The sequence below is a fragment of the Panthera tigris genome, chromosome E2, assembly GCF_018350195.1.
Source record: "Panthera tigris isolate Pti1 chromosome E2, P.tigris_Pti1_mat1.1, whole genome shotgun sequence".
Lineage (NCBI taxonomy): Eukaryota > Metazoa > Chordata > Mammalia > Carnivora > Felidae > Panthera > Panthera tigris.
In genome coordinates, this window is record NC_056674.1 from 12,787,605 (window position 1) to 12,815,205 (window position 27,601).

Below are 27,601 nucleotides of genomic sequence, written 5' to 3' on the forward strand. Positions count from 1 at the left end.
TGAACGTCACCGGGAGGAGGGGCTAGAGAGTGGTGAGGCCGGGGAGAGGCGGGGCTTAGAGGAAAGCCGGTTGCTAGGGGACTAAGCGCCTTGTTCCCGAGAGGCGCGACTGGGCTTGCGCAGTATTTACGCGAGCGCCGGCGCGCCGCGGTTTGAAAGGCCCGAGCCCTGTGCGCTTGCGCACTTTAGCCCGCGCAGGGAGCACCCCCTCTTCGCTTCCCCCCAAACTCGGACTTCTTTCATCCTTCGCGCCTGGCGAAGCCCAAGACGTTGACATGCCGGAGATCCGTCTCCGCCATGTGGTGTCCTGCAGTAGCCAGGACTCGGTGAGGAACTGACATGGGGGGAGGCTGGAAGACGTAAGGGAATCCCTGCCGGGGGCAGTGCGAGAACTTTGGGAGTGTAAAAGGGAACTTCACGGAAGTCCACGGCGGGTCAAGGGGAAATTCCAGGAGGCTATAAGGGAACTCTGGCAGAGGTGTGGAATGGGGGAACTTGCGGAGAGGACAGGAGGAAGTGGGGAGCTGCCAGGGGAAAATGTTATACGGGACTCGAGCAGAGTGTGGTGGGATTAACGGGGAATTTTAAATCTGGGGGATAGCAGAGGGCTCTGGAGAGCTGGGGACCGAGCTCTCATCCCTGTACCCTTACTTTCCTTTTTCTACTCTTCCCTGCAGACCCACTGTGCAGAAAACCTTCTCAAGGCGGACACTTACCGAAAATGGCGGGCAGCCAAGGCAGGCGAGAAGACCATCTCTGTGGTGCTCCAGGTGACCCTGCCCTCCCCCTGTCTCCTTCCTAGTAGGAGTCTGGAGACTCAGGGTCCAGACACTACTCTCCAGTCAACTGGCAGTGGGTTAAGCCTTCTGGACTTCAGCTTCCCTACCTGGAAAATGGGCAGTGTGATGGCTGTGCCCCTTAGCAGAGAATGAAGGTGGTCCAAGGACTAGGCCTAGAGTGACTATAGGAATCACTGTGTGGCCTGGGTAGGTTGCTTCTGCTTTCTGAGCCTCAGTTTCCTCACCTGGAACAGAGTGAATCGTTTTCATGTATCTTGCCTTCTGAAGTCCTTGGGCTCCAGGTTGCAAGGTGTTCTGGAAGATCATGTAAGCCAATCAACCCCATTTTAGAGATGGGAAAACTGAAGCACAGGGAGGGGAGGAGTGCAATGGCCGGTCTAAGCACCATTTCTGGAATGCTTGCCAGGTTCTTCTGAGTGCTTTTGTGCGTGCTCTCACCCAACCTTCAGCCCAGGCTCTGAAGTTGGAGGGAGGCACAGAGGAAAAAGGGTGGTTTGACCCCAGGTGGTGACAGAATTCTAAACGGGCTAGTGGAAGGAGAGGGCTGAGTGTGTTGGAAGCATCTGCTCTGTGCTGGATCCTGCGCTGGGTGTTTTACCTGCGTGATCTCACAGGGGCCGTTAGCACCGTCAATAAATAGCTTGCTGAGACTCGAACCCAAGTGGGCACTCTGAGCCACCTTGTCACACTTGCTATGTGTTCATACGCTGGCTTTCTTGATTTTGCCCATATTCCTTCTGAATGGAGGGGTGTTTGGGGAGGGATGTTGGGGAGCAAGGCTTTTGTGATTGTGTTGGACATATTCTCAGTCTCTCTCTTGCCCAGTGGTTCCAAAAAAGTTTTGGGTCACAGACCCTTTTAAGAATTAGAGAGAAGCTGAGGATTCTCTTCCCAGGAAAAGTAAGACTCTAAGACTTTCTGATTTTAGTTGAAACGTCTAAGTGTCTAACATAGTAATAATAATAATGAGAGCTAATATGTATTCAACATTACAACTGCCAGTTACTGTTCTGAACTCCACACATGGCTTAAGTCATTGAATCCATAAAAACCCCATGACCTAGAGTCTGTTATTACCTCCATTTTACAGATGAGGAAACTGAGGCCCAGGGAGGTTATGCCACTGGCCTAGAGCCAATGCTTTAAACTGAGAGAGGTACAGGTTGCTCACGATCTAGTCTTGGGATCCGGATTCAAGTCCCCAGCTCTCCCTCTTACTCATTCTGTGACCTCAGGCAAATGTTTGCCTTTCTCTGAACATCTTTTCTCATCTGTCCATTGGGAATAACGAGATCTAAGCCCAGGGTTATTGTGAAAACTCGGTGACATAATGTCTGCACAAGTGCTCCATCAACATGTAGATGTTTGTGTAAAGGGAGGGATTCATGTTTTTATTACTGGGTGACGATTCTGCTGGGCCCTCTGAGGATCAGGTGACCCCAGGAGAATCACATTCCAGTCTATACCCCAGCTGCAGTGGGAGCAGAGAGACAAGAGGCAGAAGAGACACGACGTGGGGAGGGGCCAGAGCAAAGCACAGGATTCTCTGGTCCAGGAGACAGGGAGGTACTGCAGCTGTCACCGAAATGGGAAACCCAGAGAAGGGGCAGCTTGGGAACCTGTAGGTGGAATGTCTGGTGTGCTGGGACTTTGGGACATCCAAGGGGAGGTACTCAGGAGACACTTAGGAATCGGAACTGGACCTGGAGACAGAGGTGTGGAAGTTGTCAGCACAGGGGCAGGACCTATAGACTCAGGAGTGAATGGATTCTTTTTTTTTTTAAGTTTATTTTGAGAGAGAGGGAGCGGGGGAGGGGCCGAGAGAATCCCAAGCCGGCTCCGCACTGTCAGCATCGGGCTGCCACTGGCAGTGTGGAGCCCGACACAGGGCTCAATCTCACAAAACCGTGAGATCGTGACCCGAGCTGAAATTAAGAGTCAGATGCCCAATCGACTGAGCCACCCAGGCTCCCCAGGAGTGAATGGATTCTTGTGTTCATTCATTCATTGAGTAATTTTTTTATGAAGCACCTCCTGTAGGCCAAGCACTGTTTTAGGTCCTGGGGACAGGACAAGACACAAATATGTCAGTCCTGTGGAGCTGTCATGTTAGTAGGAAAAGTGACCTAATTTTTCTAACATGTCAGATGGTGGAAGAAAATTCACCCATCAAGAGGAACGGAGAATGCTGCAGCGGGGGGAGGAGGCAGTGGCAGGAGGTTTTTATTTTAATAGGGATCCAGGAGGGCCTCCCTGAGAGGGTGACATTGAGCAGAGTGAGCTGTAAATATCCAGGGAGGAAACACAGACTGTGAGGCGGCCTGGCGCCTGGCGTGTGGGCGCAGTGGATTTAGCCTGGTGGGGGGGGGGGGGGCAGGTGGGACATGAGCTAATGGGGTGGGGGTGGAGGGCCCCCAACACACCGAAGGCCCGAAAGCCACCGTTAAGTACTTCAGCTTTTACTCTGGACGAGACAGGAGCCCCTGAAGGGCTCTGAGCAGAGGAGGAGCAGAGTCGGACTTAGGTTCCCACAGAACCCTGGTGTCCGTGTTGAGAATTAAAGCACGGGGGGCGAGTACAGGAGCAAGCTGCACAGCACCAGCCACGTTAGAGACACTTCGGGAAATCTGACCGCATTCGGCGACTGCCAGGATGCAGGGCGACTCCAGATTCACGGTAACTTTGGGTCTTTTCAGGCAAGTGAAAAAGGCAGAACTTTCTGGACACCGATGCCCGTAGACTGATCTGTGGCACGTTCTTCTCCCCTGTTTTTTTTCCTCCAAACAAGATGATGCAACATCTGGATATTGCCACACAGGGTTCAACCCTCTGCTCGTGACGGCCACACACACCTTTTTTGTTTGCGGCAGCTGAAGGAGGCTCCGTGGATAACTTGCTCCCGGGAGGGGAGTTCCAACTTCTTGGCTAACCGCTCCTGGGCCGGAGGGGATGGCTGGGACCAGGTCCAGATTGCTCCGGTGCCCCACTGACATGCGCTCTTTGAGAGAAATGCTCAACGGGGGCGCCTGGGGCTCAACAGGGGCGCCGGTTAAGTGTCAGACTTCGCTCAGGTCCTGATCTCACGGTTTTTGCGAGTTCGAGCCCCGCGTCGGGCTCTGTGCTGACGGCTCAGAGCCTGGAGCCTGCTTTGGAGTCTGTGTCTCCCTCTCTCTCCCCCCCTCCCCCGACTCACACTCTGTCTCTCTCTCTCTGTCAAAAATAAATAAACATTAAAACAAAACCAGAGAGATGCTCAACAACAGGGTGGCACACGTTTGGATTTTGTTGCTCAGTGGTTTTCCAACCACTCAGTTGGCCCCCATGGTGTTTCAAATTGGTTTTTATTTGTGTGACGTGTACAGCAAAGCACACGGTTCAGTGAACCCTCACACACGACAACCTAGGTGCTCCCCCCGCCACATGGGTAACAGAACGTGCCCAGCCCCCCATCGGCCCCTGCGCTCCTTCCTGTCACCGCCCCCCACAGGGTAACCACCATCCCTGACTTTGAACCGCACAGATTCGTGTGGCCTGGTTTGGGATTTTACATAGATGGAAGCACGCAGTATAGACGTCTGTGTCTGGCTGCTGTCACTCACCATCCTGTTTGTTACTTTGATCCCTGTGGGTGGGTGTAGCCGTGGATGGTTCGTCCTCATTTCTGTATGGTGCTCCATGGTTGGTGATAACCCTTGGACTTTATTTCTTTTAAAAATTTTTTTCATTTATTTATTTTTGAGAGACACAGCCCAAGTGTGAGTGGGGAAGGGGCAGAGAGAGAGGGAGACACAGAAGCCGAAACAGGCTCCAGGCTCTGAGCTGTCAGCACAGAGCCCGACCCGGGGCTCGAACTCACAAACCGCGAGATCATGACCTGAGCCGAAGTCGGACGCTTAACCACTGAGCCACCCAGGAGGCCCCGTCCATTGCCCTTTTATGAGCTGAACTTTTTGAATGAGTATCATGTGTATACAGTGTGAAATTTAAAGGGCACAAAAGGGTTTACACCTCCCTCTCCTTGCTTCCACCCCCTCCCACTCTGTCCACCGGCAACCACTGTTAGGAGTTTCTCACGTGGCCCTCCTGGGTCACTGTGTACATACAAGCACATTAATATCCACCTCTTCCACCAAGTGCCTAGTATGGACACTATTATCCCCCATGCTTTCTTTCAAATGACAATGTATTTTGGAGACCTGCTGGCACTGGGCAAAGTTCTACCTTATTCCTTTAATTTTTTTTTTAATGTTTATTTTTGAGACAGAGAGAGAGAGACAGAGCATGAGCAGGGAAGGGGCAGAGAAAGAGGGAGACACAGAATCTGAAGCAGGCTCCAGGCTCTGAGCTGTCAGCCCAGAGCCCGACTCGGGGCTAGAACCCAGGAACCCAGGGATCATGACCTGAGCCAAAGTCGGATGCTTAACCCACGGAGCCACCAGGTGCCTCTACCTTATTCCTTTAAATGGTGCATAACACTACCTTTCTTGGACATGGAACCGGTTTGTTTGATTTTTTGTTTGGTTTTGTTTTGTTTTGTTTTTGCGAGGGAACAGGGAGGGGCAGAGGGAGAGAGAGAGAATCTTAAGCAGGCCTCGTGCTCAACACGGAGGCCGACGAGGGGCTTGATCCCATGACCTGCGATCATGACCTGAGCTGAAATCAAGAGTCAGAGGCTCAACCCGCTGAGCCACCCAGGCGCCCTGGAACATTTTTTTTTTTTTTTTTAACACAGTGTCTCTCAGGAACTCTGTGAAACTTCCCAGCTGTGTTTGTTTTACTGTCATGAGTTAGGTCTTCTTCCTAAGAAAGGTGCACATGAACTTGGCCGCAGAGGACAGACAGTTAATGCTTAAGCCCTTCTCCTAACCACTGACCCTGAACAGTCTTTTTTTTTTTTTTTTTTTGAGATAAAATCCACGTAACATGAAATTCACCATTTAATCATTTCCAGTATACAGTTCAGTGGTTTCAGCATATTGACAGCGTCCTGCCATCACTGCCATTAATTGAGAACATTTTCAGTGCCCACAAGAAACCCCATAACCGTTCCATATTTACTCCCAATTCCTCTCTCTCCAAGCTGCCCCCAGCAACCGCTGGTCGACGTTTTGTCTCTGTAGATTTCCGGACATTTCACATAAATAGGATCACATGCTATGGCCTTTGTGTCCGGTTTCTTTCACTGAACCACGTTTTTGAGGTTCCTCCGTGTCGCGTGCATCATTACTCCCGTGTCTTTCTACAAGAACACTGTTCCATTACATGGACATACCCTACAATGTACATCCATTCAGAAATTGATGGACATTTGGGTTGTCTCCACGGGTAAACACTAGGGTCTGGAATTCTTTATCAAAAAGAAATACTGGACGCCTGGGTGGCTCGGTCGGTTAAGCATCCGACTTCAGCTCAGGTCGTGATCTCAAGGTTCATGAGTTTGAGCCCCATCTGGGGCTCCGTACTGACAGCTCAGGGCCTGGAGCCTGCTTTGGTCTGTGTGTGTGTGTCTCTGCCCTTCCCCTTGTGCTCTGTCTCTCTCAAAAATAAATATTTTTAGAAAAAGAAGACATACGGGGGAGTACGTGTGCATGTTTAAAGTAGAGGTAGTTGATGTATGCAACTAATATCATTCATTCAGGATATAGATAGGGGCTTGTGCTTTGTCGTGTGGGAGAGGTAAAGATGTTGAGTTTTTACCTCAAGGGTTAAAATAGGGGAGTTGAGAAGGAGTGTTGGTTTACAGTCAGGCAGGTGGGTTCCAAATTTCTCTCCTAGTCATTAGCTGCATGTGACGTGAGCTATTTATTTGACCTCTGACCTTTAGTTCCCCCATCTGTAAGACTGGGATAGTAACAGACCCTTCCTTCTAAGGTGGCTGTGAGGAGTGATGGCTGGCCCAGGGAGAGCTTAGCTAGCCGTGATAGACAGAATAATGGCCCCAGAAAGATTTCCCATCCTGATCCCTGGGACCCGTGAATATGTCAGTGAACACAGCAAAGGGGACTTTATAGATCTGATCAAGTTAGGGATCTTGAGATGGTGAGATTGGCTTGGATTATTTGAGGGGCAAGGAGACCCAATATCATCACAAGGGTCCTTGTAAGGGCAAGAGGGGGGCAGGAGAGCCAGAGAACGAGATGTAGAGATAGAAACAGAGGTCGGCATGATGCTGTTGCTGGCTTCGAGGGTGGAGGAGGGGCCACAAGCTGAGGGATGCATGTGGCTTCTAGAAGCTGGAAATAAGGCAAGGAAACAGATTCTCCCATAGAACCTTCGGAAGGAACGCAGCCCCGCTGACACCTGGATTTCAGCCCACGTAAGACCAAATTTCAGACTTCTGACCTCCAGATCTGTAAGAGGTATTGCTTTCTGCCAGTAAGTTTGTGGTAATTTGTTACAGCAGCAGCAGGAGACTAATACACCGAGCCCCTGGCACGCAGTGAGAATCTGAAAGTGTTGGCCATGATGACCCCTTTGTGACAGATGGGGACACTGAGGCAAATGCCTCACCAAAGCCACCTGGTCAGGAACGGCAGAGCCCGAGTTACGATTCAGGGGGCATCTGTTCCTTCAGCAGGTGGTTAGTAGGGGCCTCCCGTCCATCTGTCCATCTGTCCACCAGGCGCGTATCGAGGTAACAGTAGCAGCTGATATTTATGGAGCACTTGCTCTGTGGCAGGCACTGTTCAAGGGGCTTTGTGTGTGTTCCTCACTGGAACCTTCACACGACTCTGAGTTAGAAGTTGCTACCGTCCCCATTTCACAGGTTAGGAAACTGAGGCACAAGGGGTGAAATGAAACTGTTTGCTCCGGGCTCACACAGCACTAAGTCAGCAGAGCTGGGAAGGGCCAGACCCTGTCCTCTGTGTTCAGGACACAGTGGGGGGTGGCTTAGGTCTCGTGTCTGCCCTTATGGAGCTTGAAAGTCTGGTGGGGGGAAACAGATGGGCGACAAATGGAACTAAAAAGTGTAGTTACGTACATAATATTGAGTGGGGATACTGAAGAAAAATAAAGCAGGGTTAGGGGTAGAGCATAGCACCTGGTTAGGAGGTGAGGGGCCAGCCTACTTAGGTTGGCCTGAAGAGGTGACATCTAAGCAGAGACCTGAATGACGGAAAGAGCCGGCCGTGGGAAGGTTTGAGGGGAGAGAGGTCCGGGCAGGGGGCGTGGCAGGTGCAAAGGCCCCGCGGTGGGAAGGAGCTGGCCTCTTCTTGGCACAGAAGGAAGGCCCGCGTGGCCGGAGGAGAGCCACCCGGTGTGGCAGGAGGCTGAGAAGTCAGACTAGGACTTCCTGGGCAGCGCCACACACTGTCCCAGGACTCAGAGCTGGAAAGGCAAGAGGCCAGCTCGGCTCAGCCTTGGGAAGCCCCTTCCCGCAGCACCGCCTCTTTCTCCGACACACCTGTGATGCGGTGGAGGCGCACGTGTGGGACGCCAGCCAGCCTGCCTGGGCTCCAGGCCCCGCTCTGCCACTCGCCAGCTGTGTGACCTGGGGGGCGTTACGTAACCGCTTCCTGCCTCCGTTTGCTCACGTGTTAAATGGAGATAATAATAGCCCCTGCCTGGCAGAGCCGTTGTGAGGAGAGAAGACAGACACATGCGTGACGTGTCTGGTGCAACGCGAGCACTTAGATGTTTGCTGCCAGTGTTACTGTGGTTGTTATTCTGAGTCATCTCAGCCCCCTTCATTCAGGAGGAGGGTTATTATGACGGCCCGCCCATCCCCCACAAAAGGAAACTGCCGCTCAGAGAGGTTGCGCGTCACCCAGGGTTGCACAGCTTAGAAAAGGCAGGGCTGGATTTGCACCCAGGCTTGCCTCCCCCAAGGCCAGGCTCCTTCCTCCCATGTAGTGATGTCCCTATTTCTAGCAGTGTGTAGGTGAAGTCTGGGCGACCTCCTGACTGGGGGTGATAGAGCCGACTAGAGCGTCAGACGATCCTGGGGGTGGTGGCCTAGGTACCTTTGAGTGTTGTTAATAATTTGTCACTCTAGGAGCCAAATTAAGGAGCCCCAAACTGGAAACTGGAAAGAAGACTTGCCTCAGCCGTTCCTAACTGCCTTCCACCCCCACATGGCTTTGTGTGCTTTAACTGTCAGCGGGGAATAGCGGAACGTTTGCGGGAAGCCCTCCTACGGGTAGCTCTTTTCTTCTTTCAGCACATAATTAAATTGTCGAGTGTTGACTAATAATGCCTCCTGATTGACAAGGGTAGAGCGCCTACTACCTGCTGTGCAGTGTGGCCTTAGTCTTCATGTGTATAACCTTGGGTCTGGTGATTATCCCCATTTTACAGATGAGCAAACCGAGGCTCCAAGAGGTTGGTTATATGACAAGGTCGTGTAGCTAGTGTGTGGCAGAGCTGGGATGCAAACCCAGGAGTCAGTGGTGAGCAAAACCACACTGGGCTCCTACCCTGAGGGAGCATCCATGGAGTGCTGTGTGACTGGGGTTAAGAGTGACACACGTGCCATTTGTGTGCATGATTCAAAAGAAAAAAATTTTAGGGGTGCCTGGGTGGCTCGGTCGGTTAAGCGTCCAGCTTCGGCCCAGGTCATGGTCTCGCACTTCGTGAGTTCAAGCCCCGCGTCGGGCTCTGTGCTGACAGCTAAAAGCCTGGAGCCTGCTTCGGATTCTGTGTCTCCCTCTCTCTGCCCCTCCCCCACTTGAACACACACACACACACACACACACACACACACACACACACGTGCTCTCTCTCTCTCTCTCTCTCTCTCAAAGATAAACATTAAAAAATATTTTAAAAATAAAATAGAAATTGTTTAGTTTGAGAGGGGGGGGAGCACGAGTGGGGGAGGGGCAGAGAGAATGGGAGAGAGAAAATCCCAAGCAGGCTCCACGCTGCCAGCGCAGGGCCCGATGTGGGGCTCGAACTCACAAAACCATGACATCATGACCTGAGCCGAAGCCAAGAGTCGGATGTTTAATCCACTGAACCACCCAGGCGCCCTGTGCGTGTGACTATTTGAATGCCATTGTAACTCTGGCAGGTGCTACCAAGGAGGGCTCCGTGGTGGCATGTTATACACCGATCTGGCAGAGTCTGGAGGAGTTGGGGGAACAAATATAGGGGCTTATGCCTTCATTCAGTGAATATTTTCTGAACTCCGACCCTGGGCCATGCCCTGTGCCGCGTGCTGGGGACACGGTGGCCCCACTCACCCTGGCCTCCGCAGTGTCACAGAGTTGACATTGCAAGGAGCCCAGAAGGGGGTCGTCCCTCTCCCGAAGTGCCACAGTGAGCCCAGAGGCAGAGCAGGCACTGACGGCGGGCTCTCCCCCTCCCACAGCTGGAGAAGGAAGAACAGATACACAGCGTGGACATCGGCAATGACGGCTCGGCCTTCGTGGAGGTGCTGGTGGGCAGCTCGGCCGGAGGGGCTGGGGAGCAAGACTACGAGGTAAGCAGGGCCTTGAGATGGGCCCCACGCTGTTCCCTGCCCCAAGCGCCCCCGTCACTGCTCCCCCCCCCACCGTCCAGGTGGAGATGAGTCACACTGCCCTCTGCCTCTGGAGGAGCAGACCCAGGTGATCCACTGCACACCCGCACAGACACCCAAGTGCGCATCGGGTTGGTGTGAACAGCCAGAGACGCTGGTTTGTTCTAAGAGGCCATCGCTGCTTGAGAGCAGAACTGCTTTTCTCTGGTCCCAGAGGTTCTCACAGATGTCCTGGCAAACTGAGATTCCGCGCTGTTTGGGATGCCTCTGTTAGTCACTTTATACGCGCAAATGTTTACAAGAAGGAATGCCTTTTGCTCTATTACAAGTATTTTAAGAGTTGGCACGATCCTTTTGTTACTGGTTGAATTCATTAGCGCTGGGCTGGGGAGATCATAGTTAGCCAGCTGGCTAATTCACAGAATGTCTTGGGGAAGAAATAAACCTACTTGAAAAAGCAAGTTTATAATTGTAAGTAAACAAACCAGTTTTCTACAAGGTGAGGATTTTTCTTACAGTGACTAATGGTTTTTAATTGAAGTATATTTTGCATCCGATAAAATGCACAGATCTTTTTTTTTAATGTTTATTTTTGAGAGAGAGAGAGAGAGAGAAAAGGAGAGCACACATGAGCGAGGGAGGAGCAGAGGGAGAGGGAGACACAGAATCAGAAGCGGACTCCAGGCTCTGAGCTGTCCGCACAGAGTCCGACGCGGGGCTCAAACTCACAAACCGTGAGATCACAACCTGAGCTGAAGTTGGATGCTTAACCGACTGAGCCACCCAGGTGCCCCTAAAATGCACAGATCTTAATGTACAGGTCGATGAGTTTTGACAGCTGTGTACATCTGTGTAACTGGCCCCAAATGAGGACACAGGGCAACAGCCCTGGGAGGTCCCTCACACCCCTTTGCATTCACTCCCCAAACCCACACCCTCACCAGCTCAGGCAGCCTCTGGTCTCTTCTCTGTCACAACGGGCTAGCTTTGCCTGTCCTAGAATTTCCTACAAATGGAATTTCACAGTTTGTACTCTTTTCTCGTGGCTGGCCTTTTTCACTCATCGTCCCGTTTTTTGAGATTCTTCCCTATGGCATGTCAGCTAACTAGTGTTCACCGTAGGCAGAGACCATGATTTCTTCCTCCATTCTCTTGTTGATGGGCATCTGGGCTGTGGCCACTTTTTGACTATTATGAATAAAGCTGCCATGAACATTTTCGTACAAACCTCTGCATGGTGATCTCTTTAGGGTAAATACCCAAGAGTGGGATTGTGTGGTCTTGGGTAGATGTAGGTTTTAACCTTCTTATCATCGCCAGTTTTCCAAAGTGGTTGTACCATTTTATATTCCCTTCAGCAGTAGATGAGAGAGTTCTAGTTCCTCCACGTCCTTACCTATATTGATGTTGCCAGAGTTTTTAATTTGTTAAATTTCAGCCATTCGTATGGCAGGTGGTGGTACTTTAATATGGATTTAATTTGTATTTTCCTGGCAAGTAATGACATCGTATAACCCTTCGTGTACTTTTTAGCCCTTCATTTATCTTATTCTGTGTAGTGTCCATTCAAGTCTTTTGCTTGTTTTTTATTGGGCTGTCTTTCTGTCATGGATGTTAATGATGGGTTTGTTTATTTTTTTCTGTCTTTTTTTTTTCAGATACGTATGTTGCAGACTCCCCCCTTCTCATTATCTTTAAATTTCTTGTATTAAAGTATAATTAACATACAGTGTTATATTGGTTTCAGGTGTGCAGTGTAATGATTCAGCAATTCTATACATCACTCAGTGCTCATCATGATCATTATCTAACAGTGCCTTTTGATGAGCAGAAGCTGATGAAGTCCAGTCGATCAAGGTTTTTTGTTCTTTTTTCTTTTTTTTTTTTTTTTACTGCATAGTGCCTTTTGTGTCCTATAAAAAACATTCACCTGTCCCAAAGTAATGATGATAGTCATTAATTTCTCATCGCTGCGACAACAAATGACCACAAACTCGGTGGCTTAAAACTGTAACACAGACTTACTGTCTCACAGTTCTAGGCGTCAGAAGTCCAAAATCAGGTTCAGGGGACTGAACTCTTGGTGTTAGCAGGACGGCTCCTTCTGAAGGCTCTAGGGGAGAATCCCTTTCCTTACCTACTACAGCTTCTAGAAGCCACATGCGTATCTGTTTCTTGGCCTGTGGCCCCTTCCATCTTCAAAGGTAGCAACCACAATACTGCAATAGGTTTCCATCCTCACTTTGACTCTGACTCTCCAGCCTTGCCCTTTATTTATTTTTTTTTAATTTTTTTTTTTAACGTTTATTTATTTATTTTTGAGAGAGGAAGAGAGAACACAAGCAGGGAGGGGCAGAGAGAGGGAGACACAGAATCTGAAGCAGGCTCCAGGCTCTGAGCTGTTAACGTAGAGCCTGACGTGGGGCTCAAACCCACGAACTGACGTTGGGTGCTTAACCCACTGAGCCCCCCAGGTGCCCCTCGCCCTTTCTTATAAAGACCCTTGTGAAGACGCTGGGCCCACCTGGATAACCCAGGCTTATCTCACCATCTCAAGGTACTTAATCACATCTGCAAAGTCCCTTTTGCCATATCCACAGGTGCCAGAGATCAGCACATGGGCCTCTTTGGGGCGCTGTTTTTCTGCCTACTGCCATCTTCTGTGTTTTTTTCTAGAAGCTTTATAATTTTAGATTTTATGTTTATTTATTTGTTTTATTTTGAGAGAGAGATAAAGAGCTAGAGGGGAAGGGGCAGAGAGAAAGGGAGAAACAGAATCCCAAGCAGGCTCTGCGCTATGAGTGCAGAGCCTGATGCAGGGCTCGAACTCATGAACCGTGATGCTTAACTGATTAAGCCAGCCAGGGCTCCCTAGATTTTCCATTTAGATCTCTGATCCATCTCAAATGAATTTTTTTATATTGTATGAAGTAGAGGACAAGGTCCTTTTTTCCTTTTTTTTTTTTTTTATGTTTGTTGAAAATACTAAAAAAAAAAAAAAGATTTTCCAGGCACCCATCCTTGGGTCAGCCCATTCCTCTGTCTCTGGAGTGTACTGTCACTTTTTGCTAAAAAAAACAAAAACAGGGGCGCCTGGGTGGCTCAGTCGGTTAAACGTCCGACTTCAGCTCAGGTCACGATCTCACGGTCCGTGAGTTCGAGCCCCGCATCGGGCGCTGGGCTGATGGCTCAGAGCCTGGAGCCTGCTTCCGATTCTGTCTCCCTCTCTCTCTGCCCCTCCCCCATTCATGCTCTGTCTCTCTCTGTCTCAAAAATAAATTAAAAAAAAAACGTTAAAAAAAAAATTTTTTTTTTTAAAAATAAAAAAAACAAAAACAAAAAACTTTGCTGCTTTAACTCTAAAGAAAGGAGGAAAAAAAAAAAAAAGATTTTCCTGGGGCACCTGGCTGACTCTGTCAGTGGAGTATGTGACTCTTGATCTCAGTTGTGAGTTTGAGCCCCACGTTGGGTGTAGAGATTACTTAGAAATAAAATCTTTAGGGGCATCTGGGTGGTTTAGTCAGTTAAGCCTCGGAGTTTTTGATCTCGGCTCAGGTCACGATCTCACCATTTGGAGTCTGAGCCCCACATCGGGCTCTGCACTGACAGCATGGAACCTGCTTGGGATTCTGTATCTCCCTCTCTCTGCTTCTGCCTCCCTCTTTCACCCTCTGGGTCTCTCAAAATAAATGAACTCCAATAAATAAATAAAGTAAAATCTTAAAAAAAAAGGATTTTTCTTTTCCTACTGAATTGTTTTGGCTCTTTTATTGAAAATTAATTGATCATAGATATGTAGGTTTATTTCTGTACTCTCTATTCTGTTTCATTGATATGCATGTTTATCTTTAGGCCAGTACCACACTGTCTTCATGATAAATATTGAAATCAGACTGTGTTGGACTTCCACCTTTGGTTTTCAAGAGTCCCTTGATTATTCTAGATCTTTAACATTTATTTCCATGTACATTATTAAACGAGCTTGTCAGTAAGTATATTTCTGACTTAGAGAAAACTTACAAAAGTAGTACAAAGGATTCCCTTACAATCTTCACTCAGATTTCTCAAATGTTAACACATATGTACGTATTTTTTACTGAACTGAAAGTCATTTGCCCATGTTATTCCTTAACCTGCCATGATATTCTCTTAACCTCAGTACATTTATTAACGGTAGGAAATTAATGTTGATCTAGTCCTCTGCCATCTGATCTCAGACCTTATTCAGATTTTCTTCGTTATCCCGGTAACGTTCTTAATAGCAGAAGAAAATTCAGGATCATGCATTGCATTGATTTGTCGTGTCTGCTTGGTTTCGCTTCCCTGGGAGCGGTGGTTGTGACTTTCTTGGTATTTTATGCCGTTGACATTTTGGAAGAGTAGAGGTCAGTGACTTTGTAAAATACCGCTCATTGTACAGAATGTGTGACGTTTCTTCATGACGAAATTTAGGTCATACAGCTTTGGCCCGAACACCACAGAGAGGATGTTGCGCTCTCAGCGCGTCGGATCACAGAGCACACGCTGTTGAGCTGCTCTAACACTGATGGTGTTAACTTGGGTCATTTTATTAAGGACCAGGTTTGGCCACTGTGAAATTATTGTCTTGCCCTTTGGAAATGAGTAAGTATCGTTTAGGGAGATACTTTGAGGCTGTATAAATACCTTGTTTCTGCACAAACGTGTAGTCACGAGTTTTCGCATCTGTTACTGGTTCTTGCCTAATTATCGCTGCTGTTTGAATTATATTCTAAAAAAAATTTTTTTTTTAACGTTTATTTATTTTTTGAGACAGAGAGAGACAGAGCATGAACGGGGGAGGGTCAGAGAGAGGGAGACACAGAATCTGAAACAGGCTCCAGGCTCTGAGCCGTCAGCCCAGAGCCTGACGCAGGGCTCGAACTCACAGACCGTGAGATCGTGACCTGAGCTGAAGTCGGACGCTTAACTGACTGAGCCACCCAGGCACCCCCTGAATTATATTTCTTAAAAAAATGTCATTTCCCAGTTGTTGATAGTATAATAACAACACAGTTGATATTTGTGTATCGACCTTGTATCTTATGACCTTGCTAAATTGAGTTACTAATTCTTTTTTTTTTTTTTTTTAAACGTTTATTTATTTTTGAGACAGGGAGAGACAGAGCATGAACAGGGAGGGTCAGAGAGAGGGAGACACAGAATATGAAGCAGGCTCCAGGCTCTGAGCTGTCAGCACAGAGCCCGACGCGGGGTTAGAACTCACGGACTGCAAGATCGTGACCTGAGCCGAAGTCGGCCGCCTAACCGACTGAGCCACCCAGGCGCCCCATTGAGTTACTAATTCTTGTAGGAGAATCCTATGGAATTTGTGTAGATCCCTGGGGATTTTTTTTTTTTTTTTTTAACAAAGATAGTGACACTGTATGTGAATAAAGATAGCTTTCTTTCTAACATTTGCGCTTTTTTTCTTTTTCTCATTTTCTCACCCTGGCTAGTATCTCTAGTACAATGTCAAATAGAGCTGGTGAGGGCACACATCCTTGTGTTGCCCCTGATCGTACAGGGAAAGTGTTGAGTCTTTACCACGAAATACGATGTCCGCTGGAGATTTGGCTTACCCGTGTCCATTGTCAAGTTGAGGACGTTCTTTTCCAGACCTGCTTTCATGAGAGCTTTTTCGTGCACATGTGTGGACTTTAATCAAGCGCTTTTTCTGATCTGTGAGGTACATTTTCACAAACGAGGGTGTCCCTTAGCAAACATTCTCGTTCTCAAGGTTATATTCAGTTGTAAAAAGGTAAACTGAAGCACGTTGAATTTTGGCCAGTTTATTTGAGCAAACCATGCAAATCGGGGGCCCAAACTGAAAATGATTAGGAGTGCTGTGTGGGCAGGCTAGGGCAGAGTTTTTTGTTGTTGTTGTTGTTGTTGTTTATAATTAAGCTAGCTCCTGCTGCCACAACTTTTTTTTTTTTAATGTTTATTTATTTTTGAGAGACAGAGAGCAAGCAGGGGAGGGGCAGAGAGAGAGGGAGACACAGAATCCGAAGCAGGCTCTGGCTCTGAGCCGTCAGCACAGAGCCCGACACGGGGCTCGAACTCACCGACCGCGAGATCATGTCCTGAGCCGAAGTCGGACGCTTTACCGACTGAGCCACCCGGGCGCCCCAAGCAGAGGTTTTTGTAGAGAAGATGCCAAAGCAAACCAAAGAAATGACTTAAGTGGCTATAGCTTTAAACGGTTGCCTCGTTTGGAAGAATCTAGTTACTTGGTAGCTGGTAGAATAGTTGTTCTTGAATTTCATTCTCTCAGACTTGAGAAATTGAGTCCGCTGTTTATGATTCGTCGTGTATGCGTTTAATTCTCTGACTCTGGCTTAGGTTTGGGTTTACTCACAGAGGCTCCCTCATCACTAGAGTCACCCAGTCTAAAACCCCCGCTTGGTAACTGTTTAAACAAAGTCAGCAGTCCTTGGAACTATTAAGAAAAGTTCTCTGTTCTTCTTGGCATAGATTTGGATCAACATTCTATTTATAACGATGACAACTGAGGAAGTGTGTTTTTAGCTAAAATTCTATCGTATCTGTGTAGGTGAATGTCTATTATTCGCCCTCTATCTAGCAAGATGAAATGGCTACTCGGGGCTTTATCTTTTCAAAGTCTGAAAATGCCTATGCCCAAAAGTAACTCCTAACCAGGACTGAATTAAAGACTCCAGGACTTGTGATGTTTGGCTTCCACCCAGAGACCAAGTAGGGCTGGAAGAGTCAAGGAAGAAAAGGAAATTCAAGGGCAGAGCAGGGCTGGTCCACTTTGGCGTTGCCTGTCCAAATCAGGTGTAAGGCCCCGACTCTCATGACCGATACCACTTTCTACAAAATCAATGTGTTCTTTTCTTCCCTCTCCAAATTCTACGAGGGAGATACATAAGCTTTCGAGGTTAAAACAGTCTAGAGAATAAAGGCTTAACCCCAGAGCCTCAAACACAGTGTTGGATAATAAAACAGTCTGGACAGCTAGAGTTGTTTTCTCCTTACGGTGAATGGGAGGAGCCTGTATTGAGGAAATGAACCTCCGAGTGCGGACCACAGCTGCCCACCACGGTCTGCCTTGCCCCTTCACCGTAGTTACTCGATGGTAAATTCAGCTCCCCCGTCAGCTCAAAATCGGGCCCTTTGCTAAACAAGTCAAGGCCAGGGAGATGGCTTTCCTTCTGTATAACCGGCCTTGTCTTTGTTGTTTCCTTTTCATAATCAGAGCTGAGCACAAAGAGACTGATAGATTCCATGCTTTCCTCAGCGAAAGGCTTTGTTTTCTGATTTCACAAATCTCACGGCATGTCCGTGAGAAGACACTAAGTAAAACAGAATATACCCACCTCAAATTGGATCACTGTGTAAGAAAATTTATCGTCTCCTGAGGAGGGGAGTGCAGCATTAGGCAGACCCACAGTTGATCTGGCAGTCGGAGGTGGAGGGGGCTCGGTTGGCCCCTGTTGTTTCTTTTGGACTTGCCTGCGGGATTACAAAATGATTGCTGCTGCTCCATCCATCACGTAGTAGCACCCAAAGCAGGAAGTGGAGGAAGTAGAATGGCAGAAATTCAGTGGCTCTCTTCCCTCCTGTTTCTCCGTGTTGAGGAAAGAAGATCTCTCCTAGCAGCCCCCAGCACCCTTCCTCTTACCATCCCATTGGCCGACTGGGTCATGTGCCCGTCCCCAAGCAGCCACTGGCAGAGGGAATTGGATTGCTTGGACCAATCCTGGTTCACCCTTTAGTGTTGGGCACACAGCTCTTCCACTTTTTCAAAACTGCCTGGACCGTTTGATTCTCTTTTGTCCCTTCATCACGCTGTCACGATGGAGCTCCCTTTGTTTCTTTAAACTATTAAATATATTTTCTTTGTGGCGCCTGCGTGCCTCAGCTGGTTAAGCGTCTGACTCTTGGTTTCGGCTCAGGTCATGATCTCACAATCTCATGAGTTCAGACCCCAAGTCCGGCTCTGTGCTGGCAGCACGGAGCCTGCTTGGGATTCTCTCTCTCCCTCTCTGCCCCTCCCCAACTCGCACTTGTCTCTGTCTCTCTCAAAATAAATAAACTTAAAAAAATTAAAAATATATGTATATATACTTTCTTTTATATTGTGCGTTTGATCATTTCAGTGTATGCAGCCTTCGTGAGTTTGAGTCTGTACTTTGTGGTTTCTGTTGCTTGTTTCCACGTGCCTCACAGCAGTGTGTGTGTGTGTGTGTGTGTGTGTGTGTGTGTGTGTAACTGTTAACTTCTGTACTCTGAGAAGGCGTCTGTGGGAAATCTCTGAGGACTGGTTTGAAGTACATTCCTCCAAAGAGGATTTGCCATGGTGTCAGGTGACCCTGTCTGTGTACATGGGACCACTCAAAGCCTTCAGCTTGGGTTTTTCCATGCAGATAGCTAATATGAATCTTTTACTCCCAATGCTCGAGAGCACAGACTTGTGCTTAGGAATCCTCCAGAGAAACTGTTCATCTTTTCTCTGCTGTCCTCCAGAGCTAAGGCCTCCCACTGAGTCACTCCACAAGGCACATTTTCCCCTAATTTGTTCATGGAGGGTATTGCCCTTTGAGGGGACTCAGCTCTGTGTGATTTGGTGGTGGTAGTCTCTGAGCTACTCTTCTTCCTGGCTTGGAGCCCAGGCTCTGTCCTCTGTCCCCCTTCTGCCCCTGCCACCCATTAACATTAAATTCTCAGGGCGCCCGGGTGGCTCAGTTGAGTGTCGGACTTTTGATTTCAGCTCAGATCGTGATCTCACGGTTCGTGGAGCCGAGCCCCGTGTCGGGCTCTGCACTGACGGTGCGGAGCCTGCTTGGGATTCTCTCCGTCTGTCTCTGCCCCTTCCCCGCTCTTGCTCACTCTCTCCCCAAATAAATAAACATTAAAAAAAAAAAACAATTAAATTCCCTGGCACCCAGAGTCAGCACTTGGGCAGACACCAGCCTCAATGCCACCCGCCCTATCAGTCAGGGTCCTGCCAAGAGACTGAGAGTCACCAGTTATTTTAACAGAGAATTTAACAAAGAATTAGCAACTAGGTATTGAACCAGAGAGGCAGGAAGAGTAAGGTGTGGTGAGGTAATGCAGGGAGCAGCTACCTCCCCTAGGGCTGGGGGACCGGAATGACAAGGTTGGAATTACTGAAACTTAGACGCTTAGAAGCTTCGAAGTGGGGTTCCTCAGAGCTGAAACTTGGACCCTGAGGGGCGGGCGCTGGAAACCCTGGGAGAGGCTGCGGGATGCCGGTTCTGCAGGTGTTAAGAAGCTGAAACCAGATTCATGTGCTGCCCTGGGGAGGGGCAGCTGCAGAAGCAGGAGCACCCGAGGGGTGACACTCACGGGAGCTGCTAGAAGGAGGGAGCTCGTCCCTCCACCCACCTCCCTCCTCTTGCCTCTCAGCCTCTCTCTCTCTCTAGCTCCCCCTGTTGGCAGTGCCCTAGAAGGAGCGGCAGGAGAAGCAGAAATGTCCCGGAGCGAATCACTTAATAACTGGTGCAGCTCCCCTACCCATTGGATTCTGCTCTCTCCTTTTTTTAAATGTTTGTTTGTTTGTTTGTTTGTTTGTTTGTTTGTTTAGAGAGAGAGCGAGAGTCCGAGCAGGGGAAAGGCAGAGACAGAGAGACAGAGACAGAGACAGAGAGAGAGAACCCCACAAACCGTGAGATGGTGACCTGAGCCAAAATCAAGGGTTGAACGCTTAACTGACAGAGCCATCCAGGCGCCTCACTTCTCTCTCATTTCTGGCCGCTGATCATTCCTCTGCCTTTCCATTGACTCCGCCGTGCATTTCCAAAAGGTGTTTGAATATTAGGCCAGTCGTTGTGATTATTCTGTGCTGGGGGTTCCTTAGGTGGTGTAGCTGGCTCTATGGCTGGATATAGAAGACTCTATGAAAGAATTTAGAGGAGGTTCATTCAGACTTGGCAGTGGAGGGCTCTCACTGGAGCCTGTGTCAGGGAGGAAGTGACTGGAGGCCCAGAAGCAAGGGAAGGGACAGACGTTGAGGTGCAGGCTGGATCTGGCCTCCCTAGCCCCTACTTGGGCCCCTGTTCTTTTTCCAGCCACTAGGAGGTGTCATTGAAATCAGCCAGCCCTAGTTCTCCTTCGATGTTCCTTCTTCCAGGTCCTGCTGGTCACTTCGTCTTTCATGTCCCCTTCTGAGAGCCGCAGTGGCTCAAACCCAAACCGCGTTCGCATTTTTGGGCCTGACAAGTTGGTCCGGGCAGCAGCTGAGAAGCGCTGGGACCGCGTCAAAATCGTTTGCAGCCAGCCCTACAGCAAGGTACCTGGGGTGGGAGCTGAGGGTGCAGGGTCCTCGGTCCTGGGCAAGGAGAGGGGCGAGGGGCCAACACTGAGTCCCAGAGGACTCAGCTGGGAGGACGGGGCATCTGGTCTCCCTGGGGGATTATGAGGCAGCTGGGTCCCGGAGGTTTCTGAAGTGGGTTTGCGATCCTTCTCACAGGTGAGGCTTCATTTCCTAGAGGATGTCTGAGAAAGGCAGACTGCAGGACCTCAGGGGAGGAGAAGGGGGGCTGCTGACTTGTTAGAGAAGTAGTCTAATAGTTACCATCATGGGATCCGGGGTCTGACGCTGGGCCCACCACTTCTTAGCTGTGTGACCTTAGGCAAGTGACTTAACCTTTCTGGCCTCAGTTTCCTGATCCTAATAGGGTTGCTGTGGATTAGGGATGCTAAGCTGTGCCACCAAAGAGACTCAAGTATATCATGACACCACACAGTAGAGGTAGACTTCTTACCCATGGACCTGTCTTTGGGAGTGTCTGGCCGGTCATCCAGGCTCCCCTAGCCGGTAGAGCGGGAAAGAGCCTGGAGCAGTTCTGTGCTCCCGAAGCGGTGCACAGTGCTCCCTCCCATTCTGTAGTCAGGAATTTGAGCGTGTGGGAGAGGATTCGCTTGGACACCGGCAGCCTTTGTCACTTGCTTTGAGGCTGACGGAGCCGATGCACATAAAGGGCTTGTCGCCGCACCTGGCCCAGAGTTAGGGCTCACTGCCAGCTTGATGCTGTATTGTCGCCATTGTCCTCTGGGCACCTCCCTAGACATGTGTGTCCATAGGAGGGAAAGAGCCAGAAGGGGGTTTCCCCAAGGGGCTCTGCCTTGGCCGCACTTCTTGACTCCCGCCCTCCTTTCCCAGGACTCCCCCTATGGCCTGAGTTTTATACGGTTTCACAGCCCCCCAGACAAAGAGGAGGTGGAGGCCTCACCCCAGGTAAGCTCTCCCCACCACCTCCCGAAGCCCTCTCCCTACTTCTTCACCCCCACCTGCCAACAGCCACTCACCGTACTGACCTTGTGAGACCTTAGAAGGTGACCAAGCTTGGCCAGTTCCGCGTGAAGGAGGAGGATGAGGGTGCTAACTCCCTGAGACCCGGGGCCCTCTTCTTCAGCCGGATCAATAAGACATCCCCCGGTGAGTGTGGAAACGTGAGTCCCCATTGAGTCCAGGGTTGGAACCTGGACTTGGGTCTGAGGGAGGAGGAGGCTAGAGGCTCCCAGGTCTGAGGGAGGAGGGGGCCGGGGGCCTGGATCACTACCGCGTTACGAGAACAGCGCTCTGCCCCACGGGTAGGAGGTGAAGGGTCTTAGGGCCCAGCCCCCTCATCCTGGATCCACTTTCTCCCTCTGTAGCCACAGCCACCGACCCAGCAGGACCCAGCTACGCAGCTGCTACGCTGCAGGCCTCTAGTGCCGCCTCTTCGGCCTCTCCAGTCTCCAGGGCGGTGGGCGGCGCCTCCAAGGTGAGATTATCAGACCCTGGTGGGGTGGAGAAGGAGGGGAGAAGCCACAGGCCTCAACTCATCCCAACCCCTCAGCCTCAGGAGTCCCCCAAAGGGAAGAGAAAATTGGATTTGAACCAAGAAGAAAGGAAGATGCCCGGCAAAGCATCAGCCCAGCCCTCACCACCTGCCCTCAAGAGACCCAAATGTGAGCCCTGGATTCCTTGTTGTCACAGGGGCCTGTGTTCCTGCCTCCTGGGAGAGGAGGGCTGGGGGCCTGGAATCCTGGGGTCTGTGGGAGGAGGGGCCGGGGGCCCTAGACTCCTGGGTCTGCGGGAGGAGGGGCTGGGGTTTAGTCCCAGCAGTACTAAGTGAATCTACTCTTTGGCTTCCCCAGTGCCAGCTCCCACCCGTACCCCAGCCAGCAGCACCCCAGTCCCTGCTTCAGCACGAGGCACAGTGCCAGGGAAGACCCGAGAAGCCACGGAGCCCAGGGGGCCCCGAGCTGGCCCGCAGGAGCTGGGGAAGATCCTTCAAGGTGTGGTGGTGGTGCTGAGTGGCTTCCAGAACCCCTTCCGCTCAGAGCTCCGGGACAAGGCCCTGGAGCTGGGGGCCAAGTATCGGCCAGACTGGACTCCAGACAGCACCCACCTCATGTAGGCCGGCGCCCTCCTCCCCGCCGTGCTCCCCGCCACCCCTCTGTCTCCTCCATCTTACTTTCTGTTTCTTCCTGTCTGCCCGTCTCTGCCTGTGTCTCTTCAGTTCTCTGTATCTTCTGCCTCTTTTCTGATTCCTACATCTGTCCCTTGGTCTCCTAATGTCTTTTTCTGTTTCTCTCATGGCCTTCTCTTTCTCTTTTATTCATGTCTTTCTTCCCCTCTGTCCCCGACCCTCTTTCCCGTTTGCCCCTCAGACCACACCTGGCTGACCACACCTTCCTTCTTCCCCCACCAGCTGTGCCTTTGCCAACACCCCCAAGTACAGCCAGGTCCTAGGCCTTGGAGGCCGCATCGTGCGGAAAGAGTGGGTGCTGGACTGTCACCGAATGCGGCGGCGGCTGCCCTCCCGGAGGTGAGGCCTCGCTGGATTCGTGGCTACATACACGCATGCGCACGCACACGCCATTCCTGCCCCGCATCCCGTGGCCCGTGCCGGGCAGAGCTGGGGATCTGGGAGGAAATCAGACTGGGGCCTCCGTACGTGGAGAACACAGGGCGGGCTCGCCCAGCGTCAGCAGGCTTCTGAGAGGAGGGGCGGGGGCTGCGAGGCTGCGGAGGAGAGAGGACTCGCCTGGCGTCCCCGAGGGCTCCGTGAAGTCTGCTTCGGGAGCATGAGAAGCATGGCAGGCTGGAGAAACAGGATTCGAAAGGCTCTTGTGCCTGGCACGGCCTGGCACGTAGGCAATGCCGCGTGAGCAGGAGCTGTTAGGGTCCAGCTAGGGGAGCCCCTTTCCTGGAGTGTCAGCCACGTAAGGAACCGTGAATGTGGCCTCAAGGTCTTTGAAACAGGTTCAGCGGGGCCCTTCCAAAGGCGGAAGGTGAGGCATCCTGAGTGCTTCACAAATGCCGGTCCCCGTGGCTTCCTGAGCACCCCTCCGCAAGACAGGATGTGCTGTTTATCTGAGGCCTGATTCCTCCCCTAGGTACCTCATGGCAGGGCCAAGCTCCAGCAGTGAGGATGAAGGGGGCTCTCACGGCGGCAGCAGCGGGGATGAAGCCCCCAAGCTCCCCCAAAAGGTCCTATGCCCCCTGTCTTGGTGGGGGAGGTGCGGTGGGAGGAGGACGTGGGCCTGTGGTGGTACCCCAGACTCTCCGCTCCTGCCTTCTGTGAGAACACACGCTCACGCCCGTGCTGTCCCCTCCCTCCTCAGCGCCCTCAGACCAAAACCAAGCCCCCTCAGGCAGCAGGACCCAGCTCACCCCAGAGACCCACAACCCCAGAAGAGACCAAACCAGCCTCACCAGGGCCTCGGGAAGATACTGACACTGAGGGGGAACAGTCAGGTCAGAGCCTGAGAGGGGAGGGCCCTGGACTCCTGGGTCTGAGGGAGGAGGAGGGGCTGGGGGCCTGGACTCCTGGGTCTGAGGGAGGAGGAGGGGTTGGCGGCCTGGACTCCTGGGTCTGAAGGAGAAGAAAGCTGGAAACCCAGATTCCTATATCTAAGGAAGGTGGGGCTGGATCCCAGACTGTGGATCTGGGGGAGAGGAGGCTGAGGGTCCCAGATAACTGGATCTAGCGGGCCCTTGAGCTTGGGGGTTGGCATGCCTTCATCTGTGCTCGGGCAAAAGACCGGAAGGGAGGATGACCAAGCACGTGCCTTGCATTGACTAAGCTTCCACCTGCAGAAGAACTGGGCAATGGGGCAGAAGATTCTGGGGATACTGAGGATGAGCTGAGAAGGTAAAGCAGGGCTGGGGGTCAGGGTGGCCCCAGGCTCGGGTGGAGGGGATCTGATCTGCACACTCTTCCCGCACCCCTGTTGGCTCTCTCAGGGTGGCCGAGCAGAGGGAGCAAAAGCAGCCCCCTGACCAGGGGGAGAATGGCGAGGACCCGTATGCAGGATCCACAGATGAGAACACAGACAATGAGGGTCCCCCAGAGTCTCCCGACCTGCCAGTTCCGGAGCTCCCAGGTAGGAAATCCCTCCCTGCCTCCCGAAGTGGGATTGGTCTTTCTCACTTCTCCGCCAGCCCTGGGATCGCTGCTGCTCCCCCTGCTCCTCGTGACTTGTGACTTGCCCCCCCCCCCACCTCCTTCCCCCGCAGTTCCTGCCTCTGCTACCTTCTTGTTGCCTTGGGCCCGTTCCCTTCTGCTTGGCATCCTCCCACGACTTCTCTCTCGGTTCCCCCTCCTGACTTCCTGCTGTGACCACCTCCATCATAGCCCAGGGCTTTCCACCCAAGTGCGAACGGCACCTCCCTCACCTGCCCCCCCGGGTTCGGTTCTGTTGGTGTGGGATGTCACCCAGGCACACAGACAATGCGGGCACCGATCTCTGTTGGGACCCGGGTGGTGTTGGCATTGCTGTTTGCCACCCCAACATGAATGCAGGGGGCGCAGGCTGGGGGGCAAGGGTCAGAGCCTCGGCCAGTGGAGAATGGAGGGAGAAGATGGGCAGCCAGCGCCTGAACAGAGGTGAGGGTCGGTGGCCACTGGAAGAGGCCGTTTCCACCCGGTTCCTTGTGGGTGATGGGCACGTAAGTGCTTTGATCCTCCATGGCCCCAGAAGTGGCATCAGCAAATTGATGGTCTGGAAAGTCCTACTACAATGGAACAAAGGAAAGAGGCATCCAGAAGGTCAGAGCCAGAGAAGGCACTGGCTGAAAAGGGGCGAGGCAGCCAAGGTGAAGAAGTGACCGCACGGAGCTAGCTCAGTGCCACCTGCCCATCTGGGATTTACCTCATGTAAGAAACACATTGCAGTAATAGTAATTTGTCTTCCACCATTAAAGAAAAAAAAAAAAAAAAGTTCCAGAAAGGTTCTGATGGGCCTGCCCAACTGGGAACCGTCTGTGAGCGACATCTCTGCCAGGGTGTTCACAAACGCCCCTCTCCGTCCACTACACTGGCCTTCCAGTCTTGCCTCCAAGTGTTCTGCGGCTCCTGACTGGTGCTTTGAAACTCCAGTGGCCTCACACTTGGCTGTCCCACCATCTCCCCTGCAGACTTCTTCCAGGGCAAACACTTCTTCCTGTACGGGGAGTTCCCTGGGGACGAGCGGCGGAAGCTCAGCCGATATGTCACAGCCTTCAATGGGTCAGTCTCCAGGGGGTGGGGGCAAGGGTAGGGAGGGGTTGTGGGAAGGAAAGCGATCGGGCCCGTGGAGGAGGTGAAGGGCTGCAGGGTGGGCACAGGCCCTGCTCGCTCTGCTGGGCATCCCTGGATAGATCGCTTCCCCTCCCTTCCCCTTCTCGAAAATGAGGCTCCCCCGACCTGCAACAGTGGGAGGCCTCGGTTTTAGGGCTGCGGCCAGGTTGGCACGAGGGAGAACAGAAGGGGGTCCCCAGGTAGCCCTTAGGCAATGTAGGTGAGGAGGGAGGGAGGACGGCCTTGGAGAAGAGTTGGGGGCTAAGATGTCCAGAGAGGGGACACCAATCCTCCGCTTCTCTCCTTCTCCCGCCAGGGAACTTGAGGACTATATGAGCGACCGGGTCCAGTTTGTGATCACGGCACAGGAGTGGGACCCCAGTTTTGAGGAGGTGAGTTCCAGCAGGGCAGGGGAAGGGCCACCCAACCCGTCCTTGTGTCCCCTCCATCCCCTCCTCACTCACATGTTCCCATGTGCACCCCACTCCACCCTGCAGGCCCTGATGGACAACCCCTCCTTGGTGTTTGTCCGCCCCCGATGGATCTACAGTTGCAACGAGAAGCAGAAGTTACTTCCCCACCAGCTTTATGGGGTGGTGCCCCAGGCCTAAAGTATGAGCCTGCGTGTGTGTGCACGCGTGTACTCAGGCGCACACACACCCATGTGCGCACACACACAAGATGGGCTTAATAAAGGTGACCTGTTTGGAACAGCTGGCCCCCTGTCTTACTTGGAAGTCTCCCAGAGGCTCCCAGCTTTCTGTCTTATGTTTGGTTTCTCCTTCCCTCTGAGGGCCAGGTGTCTCGGCCACCTTGAGACTCCTGTCCTGGGGTCCTGGAGAGAATGAGTAGCTCTCCATCAGGGGATTGGTCGGGAAGAAGCTCTTTGTTACTTCTCCCTGGCCGTTTACCCCTATGGTGGCAGGGAATTGAAGTTCTGAACCTCTGAGCCCATTCCTGGGTCTTGTTTGTCCCTCGTGGGTCCTGGGCTGGAGGCCTGGGTGCTCATGAGGTATGCCTTTCTCTTGAAGTCTGTCTCAGCCCCCCTGGGCCAGGGACATCTCCCTTTCTCAGGGCTTTCAGAAGTGGCCGTATAACTGTCACCAGGATGGTTTTACATTACCTCATTTGGGAAGTAAAATAGGGGAAGGGGCATTTTAATCAACCCACCCAAATCCTGGACCCCCTTCAAGCCTGCACCACATTTAAGTTGGGAACCGAGCGGTGTGTTAAAGAATCTGGGCGGAAGCTGGGATGGTGTTCTGGGCAGAGGCCATGGCGCAGGCCAAGGGCAGGACATGGGAACGAGCCTGGCTCCCCAGGGGCAGTTGCTTAAGAGATTTTAAGGGCAGATCTGTCTGGAAGGGTGGACATAGCCCCTGCAGCTGTGCTGTCCAACGCGGTAGGCCCTGGATACAGGTAGCTATTTAAATGAACTGCACTGAAAGGAAAGGAAAAATTTACTTCCTCGGCCACACTGGCCACACTTCAAGTGCTCAGTGGCTGCTGTAGCAGAGCGTACAGATAGAGAACAGTGACATCACTGCAGAAAGCAAGAGGACGGGGCTGTCCCGAAGGTCTGTGAACGCCAGGTCGAAAAGCTTGGACATTATCCTGTGGCCAGGGAGGTCAGGAAGGGGTCTGAGCAGAGCAAAGGGCAGTCAGGGGTAACAAATTAGCCCAAACCCGGTGTCTTAAAACAACAGAAATGTAGAACCTTCCAGGTCTGGAGGTGTGAAGTCCAAAACGGGTCTTACTGGGCTAAAACTCAGGATGTA

General features: G+C 51.5%; 1 protein-coding gene across 1 annotated transcript; it reads left to right on the plus strand.

The window, feature by feature from the left end:
• Window positions 1–107: 107 nt before the first annotated feature.
• Window positions 108–26,534, plus strand: XRCC1 (X-ray repair cross complementing 1). Its single transcript, XM_007086608.3, has 17 exons — window positions 108–326; window positions 678–770; window positions 10,114–10,224; window positions 20,402–20,560; window positions 21,434–21,508; window positions 21,604–21,709; window positions 21,928–22,037; window positions 22,113–22,224; window positions 22,414–22,672; window positions 22,971–23,087; window positions 23,659–23,752; window positions 23,887–24,019; window positions 24,362–24,416; window positions 24,509–24,648; window positions 25,682–25,772; window positions 26,140–26,215; window positions 26,321–26,534. Exons 1-17 carry the CDS (start codon window positions 276–278, stop codon window positions 26,432–26,434), a joined length of 1,896 nt encoding a protein of 631 aa, XP_007086670.2. The 5' UTR covers window positions 108–275; the 3' UTR covers window positions 26,435–26,534.
• Window positions 26,535–27,601: the final 1,067 nt, after the last annotated feature.